The sequence below is a fragment of the Oncorhynchus nerka genome, linkage group LG14 (genome assembly GCF_034236695.1).
Source record: "Oncorhynchus nerka isolate Pitt River linkage group LG14, Oner_Uvic_2.0, whole genome shotgun sequence".
NCBI lineage: Eukaryota > Metazoa > Chordata > Actinopteri > Salmoniformes > Salmonidae > Oncorhynchus > Oncorhynchus nerka.
The window spans coordinates 70797271-70821682 of NC_088409.1; the positions used below are offsets into that span (position 1 = coordinate 70797271).

Sequence of the window (24412 nt, forward strand, 5' to 3'; positions counted from 1 at the left end):
CGCAGACGACACCATTCTGTATACTTCTGGCCCTTCTTTGGACACTGTGTTAACAACCCTCCAGGCAAGCTTCAATGCCATACAACTCTCCTTCCGTGGCCTCCAATTGCTCTTAAATACAAGTAAAACTAAATGCATGCTCTTCAACCGATCGCTACCTGCACCTACCCGCCTGTCCAACATCACTACTCTGGACGGCTCTGACTTAGAATACGTGGACAACTACAAATACTTAGGTGTCTGGTTAGACTGTAAACTCTCCTTCCAGACCCATATCAAACATCTCCAATCCAAAGTTAAATCTAGAATTGGCTTCCTATTTCGCAACAAAGCATCCTTCACTCATGCTGCCAAACATACCCTTGTAAAACTGACCATCCTACCAATCCTCGACTTTGGGGATGTCATTTACAAAATAGCCTCCAATACCCTACTCAACAAATTGGATGCAGTCTATCACAGTGCAATCCGTTTTGTCACCAAAGCCCCATATACTACCCACCATTGCGACCTGTACGCTCTCGTTGGCTGGCCCTCGCTTCATACTCGTCGCCAAACCCACTGGCTCCATGTCATCTACAAGACCCTGCTAGGTAAAGTCCCCCCTTATCTCAGCTCGCTGGTCACCATAGCATCTCCCACCTGTAGCACACGCTCCAGCAGGTATATCTCTCTAGTCACCCCCAAAACCAATTCTTTCTTTGGCCGCCTCTCCTTCCAGTTCTCTGCTGCCAATGACTGGAACGGATTACAAAAATCTCTGAAACTGGAAACACTTATCTCCCTCACTAGCTTTAAGCACCAACTGTCAGATTACTGCACCTGTACATAGCCCACCTATAATTTAGCCCAAACAACTACCTCTTTCCCAACTGTATTTAATTAATTTATTTATTTTGCTCCTTTGCACCCCATTATTTTTATTTCTACTTTGCACATTCTTCCATTGCAAAACTACCATTCCAGTGTTTTACTTGCTATATTGTATTTACTTTGCCACCATGGCCTTTTTTGCCTTTACCTCCCTTCTCACCTCATTTGCTCACATCGTATATAGACTTGTTTATACTGTATTATTGACTGTATGTTTGTTTTACTCCATGTGTAACTCTGTGTCGTTGTATCTGTCGAACTGCTTTGCTTTATCTTGGCCAGGTCGCAATTGTAAATGAGAACTTGTTCTCAACTTGCCTACCTGGTTAAATAAAGGTGAAATAAATCTGTGAACGTTTGAACATCTTGGCCATGTAATGTTATAATCTCCACCCGGCACAGCCAGAAGACGACTGGCCACCCCTCAGAGCCTGCTTCCTCTCTAGGTTTCTTCCTAGGTTCCTGCCTTTCTAGGGAGTTTTTCCTAGACAGTGTGCTTCTACATCTGCATTGCTTGCTGTTTGGGGTTTAAGGCTGGCATTCTGTATAGCACTTTGTGACATTGGCTGATGTAAAATGGGCTTTATAAATACATTTGATTGATTGATGTCATGAACAGTGAGCTATGCAGAGAGATCTGGGCCGGAGTAAAAGAACGCTTATGGTTTGATGATATAATAATAACTCAGAAAGTGAAAGTGGAGCTGGGCCAGACTGTGGAGTTTGCCGCAATGTCAGGCCTAGTAGCATCAGTTGGCATCTTCATTAATGCAGCTTTTTTAAGTGTTGTCTTGTTAACTCTTAGAAATCTTAGCAGAAACTCAGTTTCTTAGAAAACTACAGGTTTCTCACTTCCTCGCCAGCAATAAAAATCCCAAACAAAAGGTATTTCTAATTTTCAGAGTTTCGGTGGTGGTGTATTATTCCTTTTCCATTGTTTACAGGTGAGGGCCATTAAAACGTAACCCTGTGCCTTTTGTGTGGTTAGGAGGAAGGGGGTGGTGTATTACCTGAAAGTAGACTGAACTCCTCTTATTAGATTAATATCTGTCCCAGACTACTTATTCTTACAACCGTCAGATTCCTAAAAGACGTTGTAAGAAAGGGAAGCATTTTTTTTTTTACTGCTATGAGCTTTTGGTTTTTATAACAGTGATTATTCTCAGAAGAGGAGAGTACCCACTCACAGTGTTAACAAATAAAACACCCCCAATAAACAACAACACAGTTAAGGAAGGCTGTGGAAGCCCAGACACCAGACAAATTACACTATTCCCCATGGGTCCTGGTCAAAAGGAGTGCACTAGAGAATAGGGTGCCATTTGGGACTCAAACAGAGTAAAGGTAGATGTGGGCTAATGGAAGGCTGTGGAGGCCCAGACACTGAGTCGAGTCAGGCAGCATCCTGTCACAGCGGTACTTAATGTAGCCCTCATTAGTCATCCGAGTCTCAAAATGTCACCCTACTCCATATATTGTGCCCTACTTTCACCAGTCAAAGGCAGTGAACTAAATAGAGAATAGGGTGCTATTTGGGACTTTGGTCTCAAGAGAGATACACATGAAGCCTGGCTGCAGCTTTCATCACTGTCCACAATCCAATCAACCATTATAGTGGTGGAAACATGCTGACCGCATAACAATCTTTAAGTTCACTTTCCACTTTCAGTAAGGTGCTACTTTAATGTTTCCAGACGAATTGGAACCTTTACGTGTGGATTTGTTTATATTAAGTCAGTAAATCTATGAGGCATTTGGCTCCTACAGTAATAGCTGTATGAATATTTATCAAGGACAAGTCTGAATTGACCTCTGATTATTCATGGGACAGTGAGAAGATTTTCTGAGAAAGGACATTCAGGTAAAATGGAGCTGGTGCTGTATTCTTCATGGTGGGTGCAGAGTGTCTGTGTCCCAAATGGCACCCTATTCCCCATTTAGAGCACTCCTTTTGACCAGGGCCCATTGGGGCTGCATCCAAAATGTCCCCCTATTTCCTCTATAGTGCACCACTTTTGACCAGGGCCGACACAGTCTAAAGAGTTCCACGTACCGAGTATATTGACGGTGATGGATGCCTGCGTGTTTCCCAACGGGAAAGTCGCCACTTTACACGTGTAAGACCCAATGTCCTGAAAACCCACGCCTTCCAGGACGATGGTGGCATCGTGCACGGAGGGGTTCATGAAGGACAGGCGCCTGGTGTAGTCTGGGGAGATGGAGATGCCAAACTGGGGGTTGAAGACGGCCAGGGTGATGGTGCCTGAGGGCAGGCGACGCTCCCAGGAGCTCTGGGTGAGGCTGAGGTTGGTGCCCACCTCCACCCTGCAGCCCAGAGTAATGTTCTTCCCCAGCACAGCACTCACCCTCTCTGGGACCAGCACCGCATTACTACTCACACCTATAGACAGGGGGAAGGGGAGGGACACAGTCAGCTAGATATAAACAAACACGGTTATAGGAGAGATCCATGTTGTTGAGAACAGTCATAAAAAGAAAGACTGTAAATCAATCAAAAAGGAGAACAGCATAGTCTTACTTATTTTCAACTTTTATTACACTTTTTTTATTCCTCTTTCATGCTTTTATTCAGAAACAATCACCCCTTCCAAACCATAGAAACCAAACCGCCTTGATGAGATCTGCCTACATTATGAAACATACTATATCACGTCAATTCCCTCTCATGTTACTCTTCCTATGGGAATGGGCTGACCTGACTTCTTTCTGGAACAACTAGTTGTGCTGTATGTTTGTGATATTACGATGGTATTTCAACAGTTTAGCAAGGGCTGGGATTTAAGCTTTTTAGGGGGTTCATCAGGGAAAGGTGTCAGGGTCTGGAACCCCTCAGTGTGTGAACAACACATATTCAGCCTCCCTGTTCACCACATAACATTCTCACTGTCCCTGCTGCTAATTGTTAGAGCACCTTGCCATATAAAGTCAAAGCATTAACAAGAAAAAATAACTTTTATGGAAGGAGATTAAACATAACAAGCAATTTGACGTTTTTCCCCCTGTTTTTGAAAGTCCCTTTCATCTGTGTCTATGCACACCACATATTTATTTGGAAGTTATTTTCAGCTTGCTGTAACATGTAAACGTGGGATTTTCATGGGGGCTGGCTGGCTGGTTTGGATGCTGTGATTGAGTAAAGGTGCAGAAAGCCAATGGAGAGAGGATGAGCACATGATTATGGCACAATGCTGTCAACAGTGGGAATCAGCCGCTTCAATGGACAGAAATGATGCAATGAAGCCCAACATGATTCAACAGTATTGTGTCCCTCTACTTTTTGTTTTCTACTAGGCTTATTTGATTTATAGTAGATAAGACACTAGTCTGCCTAGGGGGTGTACTTGTACATCAAGTTACAGAAACATGAGATACCGGTAGGCGCCTCCTGCCCTACAGCAGGCCTACTTCTTACTAGATAGGACTAACGCTTCGTGCTGAATGTTTGCAATAACTAGCTAATCTAACCATTAAAAAAAAAAGAGCAACACATGCCTAATGTAACATTTAGAAACACCACAGGCAGCAAAATCTGAATGAATCACTAGCCTACAACTTAATGAGGGAATATGAATTTGAAATAAATGTTAAATTACTGGTTAGTTCTATATCTAGAATCATGGGCAAAATCTATTCCAAAAAGTTAAAGACCAGAGTCAAATGTCTCTAAACATAATAACACCAATGAGTTATTGATACCCACATATATATTTAAACATTAAGTTTATGTGAACTTTTACAACCCTGTTGTCTGGATTGAATTGTTGGGGGCACCCCTCATTGTAAATCTTGCACTAGCCTTGATGTTTTTACATGAACTGAATGCCATTCAAAACATTCAGTGTAAGGTCTAAGTTTTCTTAACACAATTTAAAAAGTTATATTTGGGAGATCTAAATTTCCACCTACAAACGTGTGTGGAGTAACCTAATAAAAGTGGCTGGTACTTTGGGATCCTTGGCATCAATATGAGTGGTAAACCACAGCTATGCTATCCTGGCTAAGAGGGAATATAGGCTCTCCTTCTCCCGCAATTTCAGGGATCATGTACATGCAGACGCACACACATGTGATATCTTTCCACTATAAAAACTGAGGGTGAATGTGCGAGCAATCTGTGCATGTGTGTATGATTATTTGTTATTCTTTAATTATTTGTTATTCTTATCTCTTACTTTTTGGGGGCTATTTTCTTAAAACTGCATTGTTGGTTAAGGGCTTGAAAGTACGCATTTCACTGTAAGATCTACACCTGTTGTATTCGGCATGTGACAAATATTATTTTATTTTATACGCACGCACACACACACACACACAGGAGCAGGAGCAATACATTACCATGAAAACACAAGCTACTGTAACATGGGAATACATCAGTCAAAACAGACAGGAGGACAGGAGGGTAATAAAAAGAAACGCATTCAAACATACAGCTTTTTCTGTGCAGCAGTAGTAGGAGAGTGAGTACCATGACATGCTTGGCATGTGTGACAGGCATGTTGATCCAGGCACATGCATGACACACGTCTCAGACTGACTGGGCCACTACGCTCCGCTAGGCTAGCAGCATGCCCCACATACTGTACCTGCCACACAGTGCCACCATTCCTACATACATAGCTAGGCTACTACAACAAGCAAATAGCAAGACAGTCAGTGTCTCTATCTGCATCTGGGACTGCCTCCAAAATGGTACACAATTAAATTCCCAATATAGTGCACTACTTTTGACCAGAGCCCTATGGGTATCGGTGAAAAGTAGTGCACTATTGTAGGAAAAAAGGTTACATTTGGGATGCCGCCGCAGTCCAAGCAAGCATCAAGGCAGTGTGTCTTTCGGTTTCAGCCTCTGGGTCCAGGTCTGTCAAAGCACACAGGGAAAAACTAGACTCCATCTATGTTTGTTTTACAGAACTGCATTTAGGAGGGAGGGGAGAGTTTAGTGCTGCACCCACCCCCCTCCTCCCACCCCCGCCACCACAGGAGAGGAGACAGATGGCTTCTGCCTGGGACACCAATACTACAGCCAGGAGAGTGTGGCCGGCTAGGCTGTCTCCCAAATGGCACCTTACCCTGCTTATAATGCACTAATTTAGTTTTTGACAAGAGCCCTATGAGCCCTGGTTAAAAGTATTATAGAACAGCTCTAGGCCCGCAATCAATACAAATAATCCAACAATGAAATAGAATCTGGAAAAAAACTGGAGGTAAGTAAATGGGAACAGGGCGTTAAACAAAACAAGGCATGCTGTTCCACCAGGGAGGGAGAGAGCCTTTAAAACACAGACAACCCTGCGGACCAGACAGGAGTGGAGGCACTGTAGGCTGCAAGATGAGTTGTATCCCAAATGGCACCCTATGCCCTATGTAGTGCACTACTTTTGACCAGGGCCCTAGTGGCACTATATAAGGAATTGGGTGCCATTGGGGAACGCATCCATTGTCTCTGTCCAATCCACTGCATCTCTCTCTATGAAGACACAATCTGTTCACTGTTCTATTCTAGGAGAAGTAGGCTACTTTCATTTCAGATCTCACTAAAACAAAGCCATTCTCTTTATTTCTAGTCCTAGTTTTTATGCCTTACTTACAGCTGATATTTTAACGCATTCTGCACTTCACTAATTTTGATTATCCTCTGTTGTTTAATGTAGGAAGAGAATAATCACTAGTGATGCACCGATATGATATTTTTGGCCGATATCGATATCTTCCTTGCCCCAAAAAAATGATACAGATATTTAACATTTTTAGCGGCCATTCTAGTACAGTTAAATCGTTAACACACACACACGCAGTGGTCTAAGGCACTGCATCTCAGTGCAGAGGCGCCACTGCAGTCCCTGGTTCGAATCCAGGCTACATCACATCCGGCCGTGATTGGGAGTCCCATTGGGCGGCGCATTATTGGGCCAGCATCGTCCGGGTTTGGCCGGGGTAGGCCGTCATTGTAAATAAAAATTAGTTCTTAACTGACTTGCCAAGTTAAATAAAGGTTACACACACATACAGACACACACCAAAAAGTTATTCTGCTGGTATTTACGTATGTCCCCATTACCAGTAAAACATAATCAAAACCTATTTCTTTCACTTACTTGCTGTGTTGTTTCATTGTTCATTCTTTCAGTTGTTTCATTCTCAACCAGGATTTCTAAGGAAAGCCGTTTGGGTCTTTGCGTGTCAAAAAAGATACTATTTAACAATATTTGACGTGTCAAATAACACTATTTGACAGCTAGCTAGCTCATGGATGCAAACAATGTTCTTCCCCAACACATAGCAAAACGATAATCTGTTTCAGTAGCTATATAGTTAGCCATATAGCTAGGTGTCATCTAAAATAACCCTAATTTATAAGACGGTTCTTATTTGATTAATGGTGGTTAGACCCATTTATGTGAAGCTAGCCACAATAAGGATTAGCCACAACAGTGGACTTTGCGGTTAGCCTTCAAAATAAAAGTATGGCATAATTCCACAATTTGTATTAATTTGCATCACTGTCAATGACATACTTTTATTTTCAAGGCAAACCGCAAATTCCACTATTGTGCCTAATCTTTATTGTGACTAGTTTCACAACACATAACCCGGTCTGGTCGAGTATCACTAGCCAGATGAAGCTAGCTGGCTGCTTATAACGTTAGCTTTGGGCAACAGAGTTAAGTAGCTGGATAGCTATTTACTTTCATGAACTGAAGTTAATTTTCAATTGGCGAACAACAAGTGGCAACCTAGCTCATACTTACTCACAAGGATTCCTAAATCATTGCTAAAAATAATGAAAATGACTGCAGTTTCTACTGGTCATTGTTTTCAGGCTGGTTGTATTAGTGACCCAAACGGCGTGCCATAGTATGTATGTCGTGAAACTAATAGCAGTGACGCTATTACTGTGTAACTCCGGTAGGGCAACATCTGAAAAATAGCGCACTTGGTAGTGTGTACTGGTGCTCGACCAGACGGCGAAAGCCAACATCACCCAAGACAGAGAACGGTTGATTGTCAAGGGCAATGAATTCCATTATATTGGCGTTAATGGATTTCACCTTTGTCTCGCTGAAATGTTCTTACTCTTTCAAATGACTGCTCGACTTGTTGACTGCTCGATCCACACAGCAGACATTGTGGGCTAAGTTAGGAATGCTGTGTTGCACGTGTAGCGCAACATTTTACGTGGTGTCATTGCATCATGTAACTACATTATATTGGTATGCACGTCGGCTTTGACATCGGTTGCACATCGACGTTAAACTAGACATCGGCCGATACCGATGTTGGCATTTTTAGCTAATATTGGTCGATTCCGATATGTTCACCGATATATCGTGCATCCCTAATAATCACCTAGCTCTCTTGCCCTAAATTATGCAGAGTCTATTGGTTTCAATGGAATGTTTTGGAGTTTACAGCCCTGAATTAGCACGACCAAAGAAAAAGACTAGGGGAAGCACTGAAGCCTTCATGTATGGTAGTAGTCCTGGCATCAAATGAACAAGATGACTAAGGGAAAGAGGCCAAACAATCAATTGATGAATGTTAAGACTACTAACATATGAGGACTCTCTCAGAGAATAGCCTAAGCCTACTAAAGACAGGATATTACAAAGAGAGGAAGCAGAACTAAAATTGATATTAGGCCCCTATATGGATGGAAAACCTGAGAACCCATCAGGCAGGGTAGGAATGAACTCATGAAAAGGATATGCTATGCTGGCCCTTTGAAGTACACTTTCTGTTTGTTTCTCTCCCTCCTGACGCCACTAATTGTGACAAGCTGCTCTGATCGCTGTAATGGTAAATCAAAACCAGTTTGCTTGGCAACCAGCTTAAACATTCCACACTGGCCACTTGACGAGCCAAAATCCCCCACCCACACAGAGCTGACCCGGCCTTGGCCCTGATTTTCCCCAAAGAACCTACATGTTCCCTGGGTTGTTGTCCTCTCCTCTCCACAGTCTGGTCTGGAGGAAGCAAGAGAGACTCGGCACAGAGACAGAGACCCAAAGCTGCAGTACAAACATGAGCAATGGGATAAACACACCACGTAGATGTGGGTAAACTCCATGAATCGATTAGCATGTGAAGTAACACTCACACAGGACGGAACTAGATCTAAAGACCTCACAGTTGAGGTATGCAGACAAATTAAATCTGTGCAGGCGGGAGTGAGTTTAGAACAAAAACTATAGGGAACTAATGTGTAATGTGAGGATAAAGAATAAAGAAAGTGAGAGAGCAAGAGTGAGAGAGGATGAGTGAGAGCGAGGTGAAGGACAGAATTGGTGATTAGACAATACAATGGAAAGGCTATACAAAAGGAAATAATGGAAGAGTTGGGTTAAGATTTGAGAAGAGGGGGCAACAGAGACGTGGCTTTGGCCAGGCAGTCAGGCAGTGAGTCAGAGTAGAGGAGAACAAGGTCATGGCTGTGCATGGAGTCACAGGCAGGGAAGACAATAACAGTGAGAGCTTGGCCAACACATCAGTGAGTCAGCATTAGAGGTGGGGTCAAAAACAGACACCCCAAATAAAACCGGTCAGACATAGATAGATACCCGCACACGAACACACACTGGCTAGGCTAAATGGCAATGTCAGAATTACAACTTGTGTCGTTAAATCATACAATACGGTTTGTATTTAGAACCCTTGTGATGATGAGTATAGCAGTACAGGAAGAAAATGTTGATGTTTACCAGTTTGACGTTAGAACATGCCTGCATACATTGTATGATGCGTTAACAGGTTAGACAGCTTCCAGCTGGTGGTACATGCTCTACAAGAGTGTGGAGGGGTGAACACAAGTTGAGCCCTTAAAAGGAGAATCAGTGGCAGAGCACTACCTTCCAAGTCTAACCTGGTTGCCATCATGCAATCCGGACAAAGGTAGGCCAGTTTTGCCTGTTCCAAAATCATGAAGACAAAGTGCAAACACCATTGAAATAGAATCACTTGAACGTTCCACTCATTCCAATTCTATGGAGAACACAACTAAAATGGGGAACAGTAAGATAAAGATAATTCATGTCATGTGTATTAAAGTAAAATAAGCCTCTTCCTTCATATACAGTAGGCCTACCCCCATATATATCCTATTAAATTACTAGAGGAGTTTGTCATAAACCGTCAAAGTTCCAGAATGGGGGAAAAATGGCAGCCATATTGGTCATGGAGAAATTGGCATTTACAACTTGTCTAAGTCCTATCAACTTATTTCAGCCAGTGTATGGCTGTGGATTGAATGCATTGTTTGAATGGAATGTTGGGATATTGGCAGTTACAAAAAAATAATTCCTCTAAAACTGGCTAACAAACAAAGTATAGGACAGATACATATTTTACACAATATCTTATCACAGCACTGGCAAGTCATGGTTGACCAACTCCCTGACCACAATGGCTAACCTTTATCCCATCATAAGGAGGTTCATGTCCATTCAAGTATTTTAATTTCTAATTCTGTCTACCCCCACATTGTTTGCTTTGGGAGACATGTCCTCACATTACTGATGAATGACACACGCCAATAGAGACTGACACATGGAGAAGGTAATCGATTTAAGAACAACAATTAGCAGCCATTGAGCTGAGCTGCTCTACGGTCCTGATTGAATTTGTCCTCCCAAAAATCTGTATGCACACACACACTTCACACTCCCTGAGAGTTGAGTGGAGAGAATCAGAGGGACAGCAGGGTAGGGGAGTACTCAAGTTGGGCGCTCCCTTCACTCACATTAACCTGTGAGGGTATGATGAAACGCAACACAGTTTACAGAAGGCCCACTAGTAAAAAATAAAACATAAAAAGTAGTTTTTCTCAATAGGTTAGCTCAAATGACAGAGAGACCAATTCATTAATTCATTCAGACAAAGAATGTGAGAACTGAGAATGCTCTACTGGCAAATAAATAACTTTTACAACCGGACACCATCTGTCTAGCAGTGAGTTATTAACCAAGGCACAGAGCTCTCACGATTAATCACTAGCTCTGAGAAGCTTACATCCATTTCCTGTATACTCACTCAATTCTTAGAGTACATAATTGGCAGACCGTTGTGTAACAGTTACCACTGTGCCAGCTTTTTCAAATACCATCCAATTCCCCCTTTATCTTGTTTCCGTCATTCTATCATTTTCCTATAATTTTTCATGTCCCTCAGACATAGGCCCTACACTAGGCACCAGGTGGTTACAAACAGTCACGATTATTTATTGATGTGAAGGTAAATAATTTGTTTCCACAAACTTGGGAAAGGAAGGAAATGGTACAATACAGAACAACATCTGTTTAAACAATTAACCTACTGTTGGAAAGGTAGAAGGATGCACATTCTAAGATGGTGACATCAGTGCACTGTTGTCAAGGGCATGAATGTGAAGCAAACTGTTCCCATTGATCATCTACACTTAGAATCTGCTTAAACGGCTGACTTGCTTTCGGTAAAACCTTCAACTGATGTTTCCAGTTTCCACCACCCTCAAATCTCTCCATGGAATGAGAGGCAGAAACGTGGGAGATAATCACTTATCTCTAAGGGTGGTTTACTGTCATCGGCTCTCTTTGTAATCCTTGCCTCTAAAAACATTGCACACTCAGGAGACTCAATGGTCATTGAGTAGGCTTGGGCAGTATACCGCATATACAGTATATGGGGTATTTGGAAAAGGCCACGGATGGTTTCAGTCAAAACTATTTATCTGATGTTTTTCAATAAATGTGATTATTTGTAGCTCCTTTTTAAGTTAACTTGTGCAATACGTAAGAGATAAAGCCGATTGCATTCTGAATTTTACATTATGAAGCTTACCGTAGTTCTCCAGAACAGTTGAGCCAGCCACGTGTTTGTTTGTAAATAGCACAACAGGAGACGGCGGGAGCTGGTGAATCTATTGGAGTGCCTCTGGTGTGCAGCACACGAAGTGATGAAGTTACACTTGTATGCAATTCACTACTAAATGTTTGCCATGAGATATTTAAGTGATTGCCATGAGATACAACAGGTTACCAACATATTCAAATAATTATATTTAAAAATGATATTAAAAACTTTATTTTGATTAATTTATTCATTCTAATGCATCCTTCCACGAGATATAATCCTGACACAAATCTATGGTTGCTACACAAGCCGTCTGGTCGCTCGTTCTATCGGTTCGGATGCCAGAGACACAACCCAGTCGTTAAGTATTTTTGTTCTGTATCTATGGACGCGACCCAGTCATTCGTTCTAAATGTTCTATTGCCATTCTGGCTGGCAACATTCATATCCCTTGCTTGATAACTAGCCAACTACGGCTAACTTACAGTCATGTCAAACAGTGCAGCCAGAATAACAGCAAAGTAGCTGCATTTGTTTAAGCTGTTTTCTAGTGACATTTATTTGGATACATTCATAAGAATGAGTTAATGATGCGCGATTTCACCTGGCATAGAAAATATGCTCTCTCGTCAGGACACTGTTGTTCAGGAGCTTTTGTTTCGTTTTATCTGTTTTCTATAAAAAAATTGCTGTATATATCCATAAAAATTATGCTGATTAATGATTTTGACTGGCTGAGAAAAGCTGCCTGTTTGTCTCGTCCCGACCCCTACTCGCTACTATGGGACAGCTGGAGATCGAATTTCAACATTGAAACAATGTTGAAATGTCAGAGAGACAGACCGCAAGTTTTATACATATCTCCGCTATTGAAAACCAATTGCTAGTCTAAAATTAATTGGAGATAATGTCTAGATGCTTTTTACAGTGGAGATCAAGATTATAAATTGTCTGGCTGGGCTGATGAGACAGTGGATTGTGCAGTAAAATGGAATAGAGTAAATAGGCATTTCAATGTCATAGATTTAACTGGTGGTAACTGGTGGAATAGACACCAGCTGGAATATGGTTTTAACCAATCAGTGTCCAGGATTAGACCCACCCGTTGTAACTTATAATGGCTTTCTGCCAGAAGTCAAAGAGCTCTGGATTGGTTGTCTGTACACTTGTCAAGCCCTGTAACACTACCGCACCACACTTGGCCACTCCTGTCTCAAAATGATATCTGCCGAATAATGGACCATAAAAGATTAAAAAACAAAAATCTGTAGCTAGCTAGGCCTAGGTCTCTGACTGAATTTAGTGGACTCTAGTTTGAAAAACTAAAAGTACCAGACAAATGGCTCTCAATGGTGGGCTGGTATCCAGATTGTCATACTGGTATACCGTCCTTCTCTTATCCCGGAATTTACGGTATTACCAGATTTATGGTATTAGCATACAAGGGACCAATAAAAACGCAAGAAAAGCCCATAGGAACAGAATGTGAACAAAATGATAACGTAATCACATAGACACTGTTAGATAAATGCTAACGAGCGAACACTAACAAACTATTTGCAAAGACAGGCAAATCCAGCTCATAAAGTTATACAAGCATATCTAGTAGCTACCAATGTTATTTTCGGTCAGTGCGAACATTTACAAGCGAAGGTGAATCAGAGAAATTGTGCAAATTAACAAAGTTGTGTTGCATGCTTTTCTGAAGGAAGAGCAGCCTGTGTACACGGAGCAGAGGGGAGAAGAACGGAGTAGAAAAAAAAACACTAGTAGGAAGCACAGGGGAAAAATGGGACCTGTACAGACAACCAATCCTGGCTTTATTACAGAAAGAAATACTCCTCAGTTTCAACAGCTGTCCGGGTAGCTGGTTTCAGACGATACCGCAGATGAAGAAGTCGGATGTGGAGGTCCTGGGCTGGCGTGGTTACACTGCGGTTGTGAGGCCGGTTGGACGTACTGCCAAATTCTATAAAACGACATTGGAGGCGGCTTATGGTAGAGAAATTAACATTAAATTCCTTGACAACAGCTCTGGTGGACATTCCAGCAGTCAGAATCAGAATTGCACGCTCCCTCAAAATGCTCCCTCAACATCTGTGGCATTGTGTGACAAAATTGTGGACTTTTATTGTCCCTAGCACAAGGTGCACCTGTGTGATGATCATGCTGTTTAACCAGCTTCCTGATATGCCACACCTGTCAGGTGGAAGGATTATCTTGGCAAAGAAGAAATGCTCACTAACAGGGATGTAAACAAATGTGTGCACAAAATTGGAGAAATAAGCTTTTTCTTGCATTCAGAACATTTCTGGGATATTTTATCTTTCATTTCTGGGATCTCATGAAACATGGGACTAACACTTTACATGTTGCGTTTATATTTTTGTTCAGTATAGCTATTTGCATGTATTGTCATTTCCAATGTCCTGAAATAACTTTCCACCGGCACACGTATATAACAACAAATGGCCAACACGCGGTTGATACGGGTGCACAGTTGATGAAACCAATGATGCATACACCGGATGTGAAACACTCTCTCAAGCGATCAAAATTGGATACGATTCTCCACTATTCAATACTGACCATGTAATGCTGACAAAGTTTATATGCTTAGAAAAGCCTAATTGACAAGTCTCCCCTGAACACTGAATATTTTTACCTTACAAATAGATAAACATCTTAATTGCCATTTGATCCCTGGTTCATTGAATGAGGGAATTATTTCATAAAGACATGAACAGTATTTGGTTGTAATTGTAATGTTGCAGGGTGGCCAACCATCCTCCATGATATTCCAGGAGAGCTACTGGGCGTGCAGGCTTTTGCTCCAGCCCTGCTTGAACACACCACAATGTAAAAAAAAATCAGCTGCTCAACAGGACCTTGATAAGCTGACTGGTGTTTCTAAGCATGGTTTGATCAAAAGCCTGCACACCCAGTAGCTCTCCAGATTTTTTTTATTTTTTTATTTCACCTTTATTTAACCAGGTAGGCTAGTTGAGAACAGGTTCTCATTTGCAACTGCGACCTGGCCAAGATAAAGCATAGCAGTGTGAACAGACAACAGAGTTACACATGGAGTAAACAATTAACAAGTCAATAACACAGGGTTGATGGACCACATGTGTTTTATACAGTAGCCTATCAGTTCAGTATTTTAATTTGTGTGGGGTTCAGTGCATTCCTTGCTCAAGGCCACAACGGCAGGAGACACTGTATAATACATGGGATTGGAGACAAGTAGCCTTCCATTGTCAATACCAGTGATAATAAGGAATGTTATTTTGTGAAGTGGTTCCTTGAGTCATACAACACAATTTACAGTCACCTTTTTGGCCCATGGTGTTACAGACCTTTACTTTTTGGGGAGGACAAGTGACTTGAGTATTCAGACAAGTAAAACATCTGTTCTACTTGTCCAAAGGACAATTGGCTAAAAAAAGTTACTGTCAAGCCCTGCAACACTACCGCACCACACTTGGCCACTCCTGTCTCAAACAGATATCTGCAGAATAATGGACCATAAAAAATTAACCACACTAATGGATTCTAGTGTGGTGCGGAAAAACTCATTCTGATTGGCTGGTCTTGGATCCCAAGTTGGTGGGTCTAGGCCCTCCCAGGCCCACCCATGTCTGCCCAGTCGTGAAATCTATAGATTAGGGCCTAATGAATTGACTTAAATTGACTGATTTCCTTATATGAACTGTAACTCAGTAAACTCGTTGAAATTGTTGCGTTTATATTTTTGTTCAGTATAGTTATGTCTCTCTTACTCGCTCTCTCCTCTGGCAACGGCACAATGGCACACGCAGGTGATGCACACGCTATTACTTTTATTCCCCAGGATGAACTTTAACTAGGAAAGTAACTCACTAACTAGGAATGAATATCAACAAATGTGCACACGCAGCTCACTTTTATCTAAATAATCCATCTTGCAACTGCATGATTGAAAGACCGCTCATGCATGTCAATGCAGGCCTACAATCAAATCAAATCAAATTTTATTTGTCACATACACATGGTTAGCAGATGTTAATGCGAGTGTAGCGAAATGCTTGTGCTTCTAGTTCCGACAATGCAGTAATAACCAACAAGTAATCTAACTAACAATTCCAAAACTACTGTCTTATACACAGTGTAAGGGGATAAAGAATATGTACATAAGGATATATGAATGAGTGATGGTACAGGGCAGCATACAGTAGATGGTATCGAGTACAGTATATACATATGAGATGAGTATGTAAACAAGTAAACAAAGTGGCATAGTTAAAGTGGCTAGTGATACATGTATTACATAAGGATGCAGTCGATGATATAGAGTACAGTATATACGTATGCATATGAGATGAATAATGTAGGGTAAGTAACATTATATAAGGTAGCATTGTTTAAAGTGGCTAGTGATATATTTACATCATTTCCCATCAATTCCCATTATTAAAGTGGCTGGAGTTGAGTCAGTGTCAATGTCAGTGTGTTGGCAGCAGCCACTCAATGTTAGTGGTGGCTGTTTAACAGTCTGATGGCCTTGAGATAGAAGCTGTTTTTCAGTCTCTCGGTCCCAGCTTTGATGCACCTGTACTGACCTCGCCTTCTGGATGATAGCGGGGTGAACAGGCAGTGGCTCGGGTGGTTGATGTCCTTGATGATCTTTATGGCCTTCCTGTAACATCGAGTGGTGTAGGTGTCCTGGAGGGCAGGTAGTTTGCCCCCGGTGATGCGTTGTGCAGACCTCACTACCCTCTGGAGAGCCTTACGGTTGAGGGCGGAGCAGTTGCCGTACCAGGCGGTGATACAGCCCGCCAGGATGCTCTCGATTGTGCATCTGTAGAAGTTTGTGAGTGCTTTTGGTGACAAGCCGAATTTCTTCAGCCTCCTGAGGTTGAAGAGGCGCTGCTGCGCCTTCTTCACGATGCTGTCTGTGTGAGTGGACCAATTCAGTTTGTCTGTGATGTGTATGCCGAGGAACTTAAAACTTGCTACCCTCTCCACTACTGTTCCATCGATGTGGATAGGGGGGTGTTCCCTCTGCTGTTTCCTGAAGTCCACAATCATCTCTTTAGTTTTGTTGACGTTGAGTGTGAGGTTATTTTCCTGACACCACACTCCGAGGGCCCTCACCTCCTCCCTGTAGGCCGTCTCGTCGTTGTTGGTAATCAAGCCTACCACTGTTGTGTCGTCCGCAAACTTGATGATTGAGTTGGAGGCGTGCGTGGCCACGCAGTCGTGGGTGAACAGGGAGTACAGGAGAGGGCTCAGAACGCACCCTTGTGGGGCCCCCGTGTTGAGGATCAGCGGGGAGGAGATGTTGTTGCCTACCCTCACCACCTGGGGGCGGCCCGTCAGGAAGTCCAGTACCCAGTTGCACAGGTCGGGGTCGAGACCCAGGGTCTCGAGCTTGATGACGAGCTTGGAGGGTACTATGGTGTTGAATCCCGAGCTGTAGTCGATGAACAGCATTCTCACATAGGTATTCCTCTTGTCCAGATGGGTTAGGGCAGTGTGCAGTGTGGTTGAGATTGCATCGTCTGTGGACCTATTTGGGCGGTAAGCAAATTGGAGTGGGTCTAGATGCGCTCTGCAGAGATTGGGAGAACAATGTGCAACATTGTTGTTGTCCAGAGGACACTGATCCAATTATGGTCGGAGTAGTCAAATTGTTTGATAGTAATTTTTGTGTGATTTGTTTTTACTTGTCCATTTGGACAACTTAAATCTATATTATTATTTTCCACACAAGTGGAAAAGGGTTCATGTCAGCCCTATGTTTCTATTGCTGCTTTTATGACCATGTCTTTATCTCGGGTCATATTTGTGCAATGTGAAAAAGCCATTTGGCCCAACACTAACTGTAATCTGCCTCCTTTCTTCCATGAATTGTAACTTGGAGAAGGTGTTAGGGTATTTCAGACAGTTAATTCACGGCAGAAACAATCACATTGTGGAAGACAGGCCTTTCAGAGGGGTACGCTGACTCTTTCAGAACAACGTTCCCAGTCAGTCTTCTCCAGGATCCTTGGAAGCGTCTCAAATGGCACCCTATTCCCTTTACAGTTCACTACTATTGACCAGGGCAGTAGGGCGCTGGTCAAAAGTAGTGCACTATAGAGAATAGGGTGCCATTTAAGACACTGTCCTTTTCTCCTTGCTCCTTCAGAGCACCCCGCCTGACTGCAGCCCCTCTCATCCTGCCACATTTAATTAAAAATCAGTGCTTAAACAGAAAATAGAAATCAATAGTGTTAGCGTACAGAGTGTCAGGATGGGTTGCAACCTCTCGACACAGTGGACTATATACTCTCTAGGATTTGTGAAGGACGATGTCTGCCAGTGTCCTTAAGCAATCCAATACATCCCTCCAGTGCTCAGAAGTCTGGGTCGTGTGTTATGATTGGTTACAGGGAGAATGTGGGACACGTTGGTGAAAATATGCAGTAACAGGGATATGAGTATAAGCATAATTCAATTCCTCAAAGAAAACTGTCTAGCCGAATTGTTTGATAGTGATTTTTGTGTGATTTGTTTTTACTTGTACATTTGGACAACTTAAATCTATATGATTTTTTACCACACAAGCGGAAAAGGGTTCATATCAGCCCTGTGTTTCTATTGCTGTAGATAGCTTTTAAAGATCATATATATTGTAAGGAAACACAACATTTTGGCAGCTCCAAATTAAGACTAAAGAGATGACAGTTAGGGGGAGTGAAAGGAAGGGAAGAACTGAAGAAGGACGACTCGTGGTCTCGTCTCACACTCTGGTGTTTCTCAACCTGTTCTGTGAATGTGAATGAGATGGGCTAATTTGGTAACTGAGGTGTCAGAGGGTCAGGCTAGGACCTGAGTCTTGCTCCATTAGAACACAAGTGTATTCTTATTTGTAGAATGGCGCCCGAGAAGATGGCTGACGTTTTACATGCTCCTAACCAACTGTGTTATTTTGTTCGTTTTTATGCATTGTTTGCACCTTCTTTTTAAAATTATTTTGCAAATAATGTTGCTGCTACTGTCTCTTATGGGAAGACAGGTAACCTAGTGGTTAGAAGATTGGGCCAGTAACCGAAAGGTTGCAAGATCGAATCCCCGAGCTGACATGGTAAAAATCTGTAATTTTGCCCCTGAACAAGGCAGTTAACCCACTGTTTCTAGGGTTAACTGGGAACAGTGGGTCAACCCTAGACCGTCATTGTAAATAAGAATTTGTTCTTAACTGACTTGCCTAGTTAACTTCTTATGGCTGGGGGGCAGTATTGAGTAGCTTGGATGAATAAGATGTCTAAAGTAAACGGCCTGCTCCTCAGTCTCAGTTGCTAATATATGCATATTATTATTATTATTAGTATATGATAGAAAACACTCTGAAGTTTCTAAAACTGTTTGAATTATGTCTGTGAGTATAACAGAACTCATATGGCAGGCAAAATCCTGAGTTGAAATCAAAACAGGAAGTGAGAAATCTGAGCTTTGTATGTAGTCACCAGAGTCCCCAATGAAATCCCCTTGAGATATTAATGATGTTGCACTGCCTAGGGGTTCCACTAGATGTCATCCATCAATAGAAATTGTAATGAGACTCTATGGTGTTTGTGGGAGTGAATGATAGCAGAATGCATCAGGTGTCTATCAAGCAGCCATTTTCTGATCACGCTTATTCCTCATGGTACCCACTTGCGTTCCATTGCCCATGAAGACAAGAAGGAATACTCCGGTTGGAACTTTATTGAAGCTATATGTTAAAAACATCCTAATGATTGATTCTGTACTTAGTTTGAAATGTTTCTTCGACCTACAATATAACTTTTTGAAGTTTTTGTCTGATGTAACGCTGACCAGAATTAGCGTTTGGATATGTATACCCAACGTGCTAACAAAATAAGGAATTTGGACATAAATAACGGATATTATCGAACAAAACAAACATTTATTGTGGACCTGGGATTCCTGGAGTGCTTTCTGATGTAGATCATCAAAGGTAAGGGAATATTTATCATGTCATTTCTTGTTTATGTTGACGCCATCGTTGCGGCTGTGGTGATTTTTACTTCTGAGCGCAATCTCAGATTATTGCATGGGTTTCTTTTTCCGTAAAGGTTTTTTAAAATCTGACACAGCGGTTGCATTAAGGAGAGGTATATCTATAATTCCATGTGTATAACTTGTATTATCATCTACATTTATGATGAGTATTTCTGTTGAATCGATGTGGCTATACAAAATCACTTGATGTTTTTGGAACTAGTGAATGTAACGCACCAATGTAAACTCAGATTTGTTGATATAAATATGAACTTTATCAAACAAAACATGCATGTATTGTGTAACATGAAGTCCTATGAGTGTCATCTGATGAAGATTATCAAAGGTTAGTGATTAATTTTATCTCTATTTGTGCTTTTTTTCCTCTCTCTCTTTGGCTAGTAAAATTGGCTGTGTATTTAAGTGAGTTGATGGTGACCTAACATATTCGTTTGTGGTGCTTTCCCCGTAAATCCTATTTGAAATCGGACACTGGTGGGATTAACAACAAGACTACCTTGAAAACGATATAAGATACATGTATGTTTGAGGAATTTTAATTATGAGATTTCTGTTCTTTTGAATATGGCGCCCTGTACTTTCACTGGTTGTTGTCATATCGCTCCTGTTAACGGGATTGCAGCCATAAGAAGTGAAATAAAAGTGAAATAAAGCAAATAGAAATTATGACCGAAAATAACTTCTGAACATCAGAACAGTGATTACTCACTACGAACTGGTAGAAGCTTTTCCTTTAACGAGTCCGACGTGAAGGATATACTACTTTCCTGGGAACAGGCCAAAATCCCTGTAATTTGCGTGAAGAGAAGACAGAGAAAAAGGGGGCGGATGTCGGGCTGCCTTCTGAGAATTCGTAGGTGAGTGAGTAAAACCCCACTGCCATCCGTTCTATTGGGGGGAAAAAATCGATGACCTACAAGCAAGATTAAACTACCAACGGGACATTAACTGTAATATCTTATTTTTCACCGAGTCGTGGCTGAACGACCACATGAACAACACACAGCTGACAGATTTTACACTGTATCAGCAGGATAGAACAGCAGCCTTTGGTAAGACAAGGGGAAGCGGTCTGTGCATATTTGTAAACAACAGCTGGTGCACGATATCTAAGGAAGTCTCGAGGTTTTGCTTGTCTGAGGTAGAGCATCTCATGATAAGCTGTAGACCACACTATCTACCTAGAGAGTTCTCCTCTATATTTTTCGTAGCTGTCTACATACCACCACAGACCTAGGTTGGCACTAAGACCACACTCAATGAGCTGTAAACCGCCATAAGCAAACAGGAAAACACTCATCCAGAGGCGGCGCTCCTAGTGGTCGGGACATTAATGCAGGGAAAGAAAGCAGTTTAATCAAATTTCCACCAGCATGCTAAATGTGCAACCAGAGGGGAATACATTCTAGACCACCTTTACTCCACACACAGAGATGCATAAAAAGCTCTCCCTCACCCTCCATTTGGCAAATCTGACCATAATTCTATCCTCCTGATTCCTGCTTACAAGCAAAATTTAAAACAGGAAGCACCAGTGACTCAGTCAATAAAAAAGTGGTCAGATGAAGCAGATGCTAAGCTACAGGATTGCTTTGCTAGCACAGACTGGAATATGTTCCGGGATTCTTCTGATGGCATTGAGGAGTACACCACATCAGTCACTGGCCTAATCAATAAATGCATTGATGGCGTCATCACCACAGTGACTGTAAGTACATTCCCCTACCCAGAAGCCATGGATTACAGGCAACATCCGCACTGAGCTAAAGGGTACAGCTGCCGCTTTCAAGGAGCGGGACTCTCCACAGCCAACGTGAGTAAGACCTTTAAACAAATCAACATTCACAAGGCCGCAGGGCCAGATGGAATACCAGGACGTGTACTCCGAGCATGCGCTGATGAACTGGCAAGTGTCTTCACTGACATTTTCAACCTCTCCCTGTCTGAGTCTGTAATACCAACATGTTTCAAGCAGACCACCATAGTCCATGTGCCCAATAACACTAAGGTAACCTGCCTAAATGACTACCAACCTGTAGCACTCACGTCTGTAGCCATGAAGTGCATTGAAAGGCTGGTCATGGCTCACATCAACACCATTACCAGAAACCCTAGACCCACCCTAATTTGCATACCACCCTAACAGATCAACAGATGATGCAACATCTATTACACTCCACTCTGCCCTTTTCCACCTGGACAAAAGGAACACCTACCAACAAACTAACATGGTCCAAGCACACCAAGACAGTCGTGAAGAGGGCACATCAAAACCTATTCCCCCTCAGGAGACTGAAAAGATTTGGCATGGGTCCTCAGACCCTCAAAAGGTTCTACATCGAGAGCATCCTGACTGGTTGCATCACTGCCTGGTAATACCACTGCTCAGCCTCCAACCGCAAGGCACTACAGAGGGTAGTACGTACGGCCCATTACATCACTGGGGCCAAGCTTCCTACCATCCAGGACCTCTATACCATGAGGTGTCAAAGGAAGGCCCTAAAAATTGTCAAAGACTCCAGCCACCCTAGTCATAGACTGTTCTCTCTGCTACCGCATGGCAAGCGGTACCCGAGCTTCTAAACAGCTTCTACCCCCAAGCCATAATACTCCGGAACATCTAATCAAATGGCTACTAAATTTGCATTGCCCACTCCCCCTTCTTTTACACTGCTGTTACTCTGTTATTATCTATGTATAGTCACTTTAATAACTCTACCTACACTACTGTTCAAAAGGTTGGGGTCACTTAGAAATGTCCTTGTTTTTTAAATAAATTAAAATATTAAAATAACATCAAATTGATCAGAAATACAGTGTAGACATTGTTAATGTTGTAAATGACTATTGTAGCTGGAAATGGCAGATTTTTTATGGAAAATCTACATAGGCGTACAGAGGCCCATTATAAGAAACCATCACAAATAACTTTCTTCTGAAACTCGTCAGTCTATTCTTGTTCTGAGAAATGAAGGCTATTCCATGCGAGAAATTGCCAAGAAACTGAAGATCTCGTACAACACGGTGTACTACTGCCTTCACAGAACAGCGCAAACTGGCCCTAACCAGAATAGAAAGAGGAGTGGGATGCCTCGGTGCACAACTGAGCAAGAAGACAAGTACATTAGTGTCTAGTTTGAGAAACAGACGCATCACAAGTCCTCAACTGGCAGCCTCATTAAATAGTACCCGCAAAACACCAGTCTCAAAGTTGTTAAGCTTTCGTTCTGAAGGTAGGTAAGGAGTCAAGCGCAGGAGAGCAGAGATGTCAATGTCAAGTTTTTTTTTAAAGGCAAGTCCCAAAACGGTACAGGTACAATCACCAACAAAAAAAAACAAGACAATGGGAACTCACAGTACTCACGGAAGGAGAAATAAACAAACGCTCCTTCCTATAAATCACACACGTGAATAAACTGATGGAAGCCTCTACACGCAACATGAAAATAATCCCACACAAACTAAATTGGGGAAACAGGGGTAAATATACACACAGGAATGAAAACTAATGCAAACCAGGTGAGAATGAACCAAAGACAAAATAAACGGAAAAAGAAAAATGGATCGGTGATGGCTAATAGGCCGGTGACGCCGACCGCCGAGCACCACCCGAACAAGGAGAGGAACCACCTTCGGTGGAAGTCGTGACAAACGTCAACAGTGAAGAGGCGACTTCGAGTTGCAAAGAAAAAGCCATATCTCAGACTGGCCAATAAAAATAAAATATTAAAATGGGCAAAAGAACACAGACGCTGGACAGAGGAAGAATATATATTTTTTTAATAAACAGACAAATCTAAGTTTGAGGTGTTCGGATCACAAAGAAGAACATTCGTGAGACGCAGAAAAACATGAAAAGATGCTGGAGGAGTGCTTGACGCCATCTGTCAAGCAGTGTGGAGGCAATGTGTTTTGTAGAGGGTAAAAGGGATCTTGAAGAAGGAAGGCTATCACTCCATTTTGCAATGCCATGCCATACCCTGTGGACGGCACTTAATTGGAGCCAATTTCCTCCTACAACAGGACAATGCAATAACTATTTAGGGAAGAAGCAGTCAGCTGGTATTCTGTCTATAATGGAGTGGCCAGCACAGTCACCATATCTCAACCCTATCGAACTGTTGTGGGAGCAGCTTGTAAGAAGTGCCCATCAAGCCAATCCAATTTGTGGGAGGTGCTTCAGGAAGCATGGGGTGAAATCTCTTCAGATTACCTCAACAAATTGGCAACTAGAATGCCAAAGGTCTGCAAGGCTATAATTGCTGCAAATGGAGGATTCTTTGACAAAAGAAAAGTTTGAAGGACACAATTATTATTTCAATTCAAAATCATTATTTATAACCTTGTCAACGTCCTGACTATATTCCCTATTCATTTTACAATGCATTTCATGTATGCTTTCATGGAAAACACAGACATTTCTAAGTGACTCCAAAGTTTGAATGGTAGTGTACATGTACATATTTCCTCAATTACCAGTTACCAATTATCAGTGCCAATTACCAGTGCCCCCACACATTTACTCTGTACCGGTACCCCCTGTATATAGCTTCGCTATTGTTATTTTACTGCTGCCCTTTAATTATTTGTTACTTGTATTTCTTATTTCGTTTTTTTTATTTGTTTAAACTGCATTATTAGT

General features: G+C 42.0%; 1 protein-coding gene across 1 annotated transcript in view; it reads right to left on the minus strand.

Annotated features, from left to right (window-relative positions):
• LOC115141811 (nectin-3-like protein) overlaps window positions 1-24412 on the minus strand; it is a 70452-nt gene that overhangs the window by 23229 nt on the left and 22811 nt on the right. Inside the window, exon 2 of the mRNA XM_029681032.2 lies at window positions 2927-3274. Coding sequence (XP_029536892.1) covers window positions 2927-3274 — 348 coding nt within the window. The remainder of the gene's footprint in view (window positions 1-2926; window positions 3275-24412) is intronic.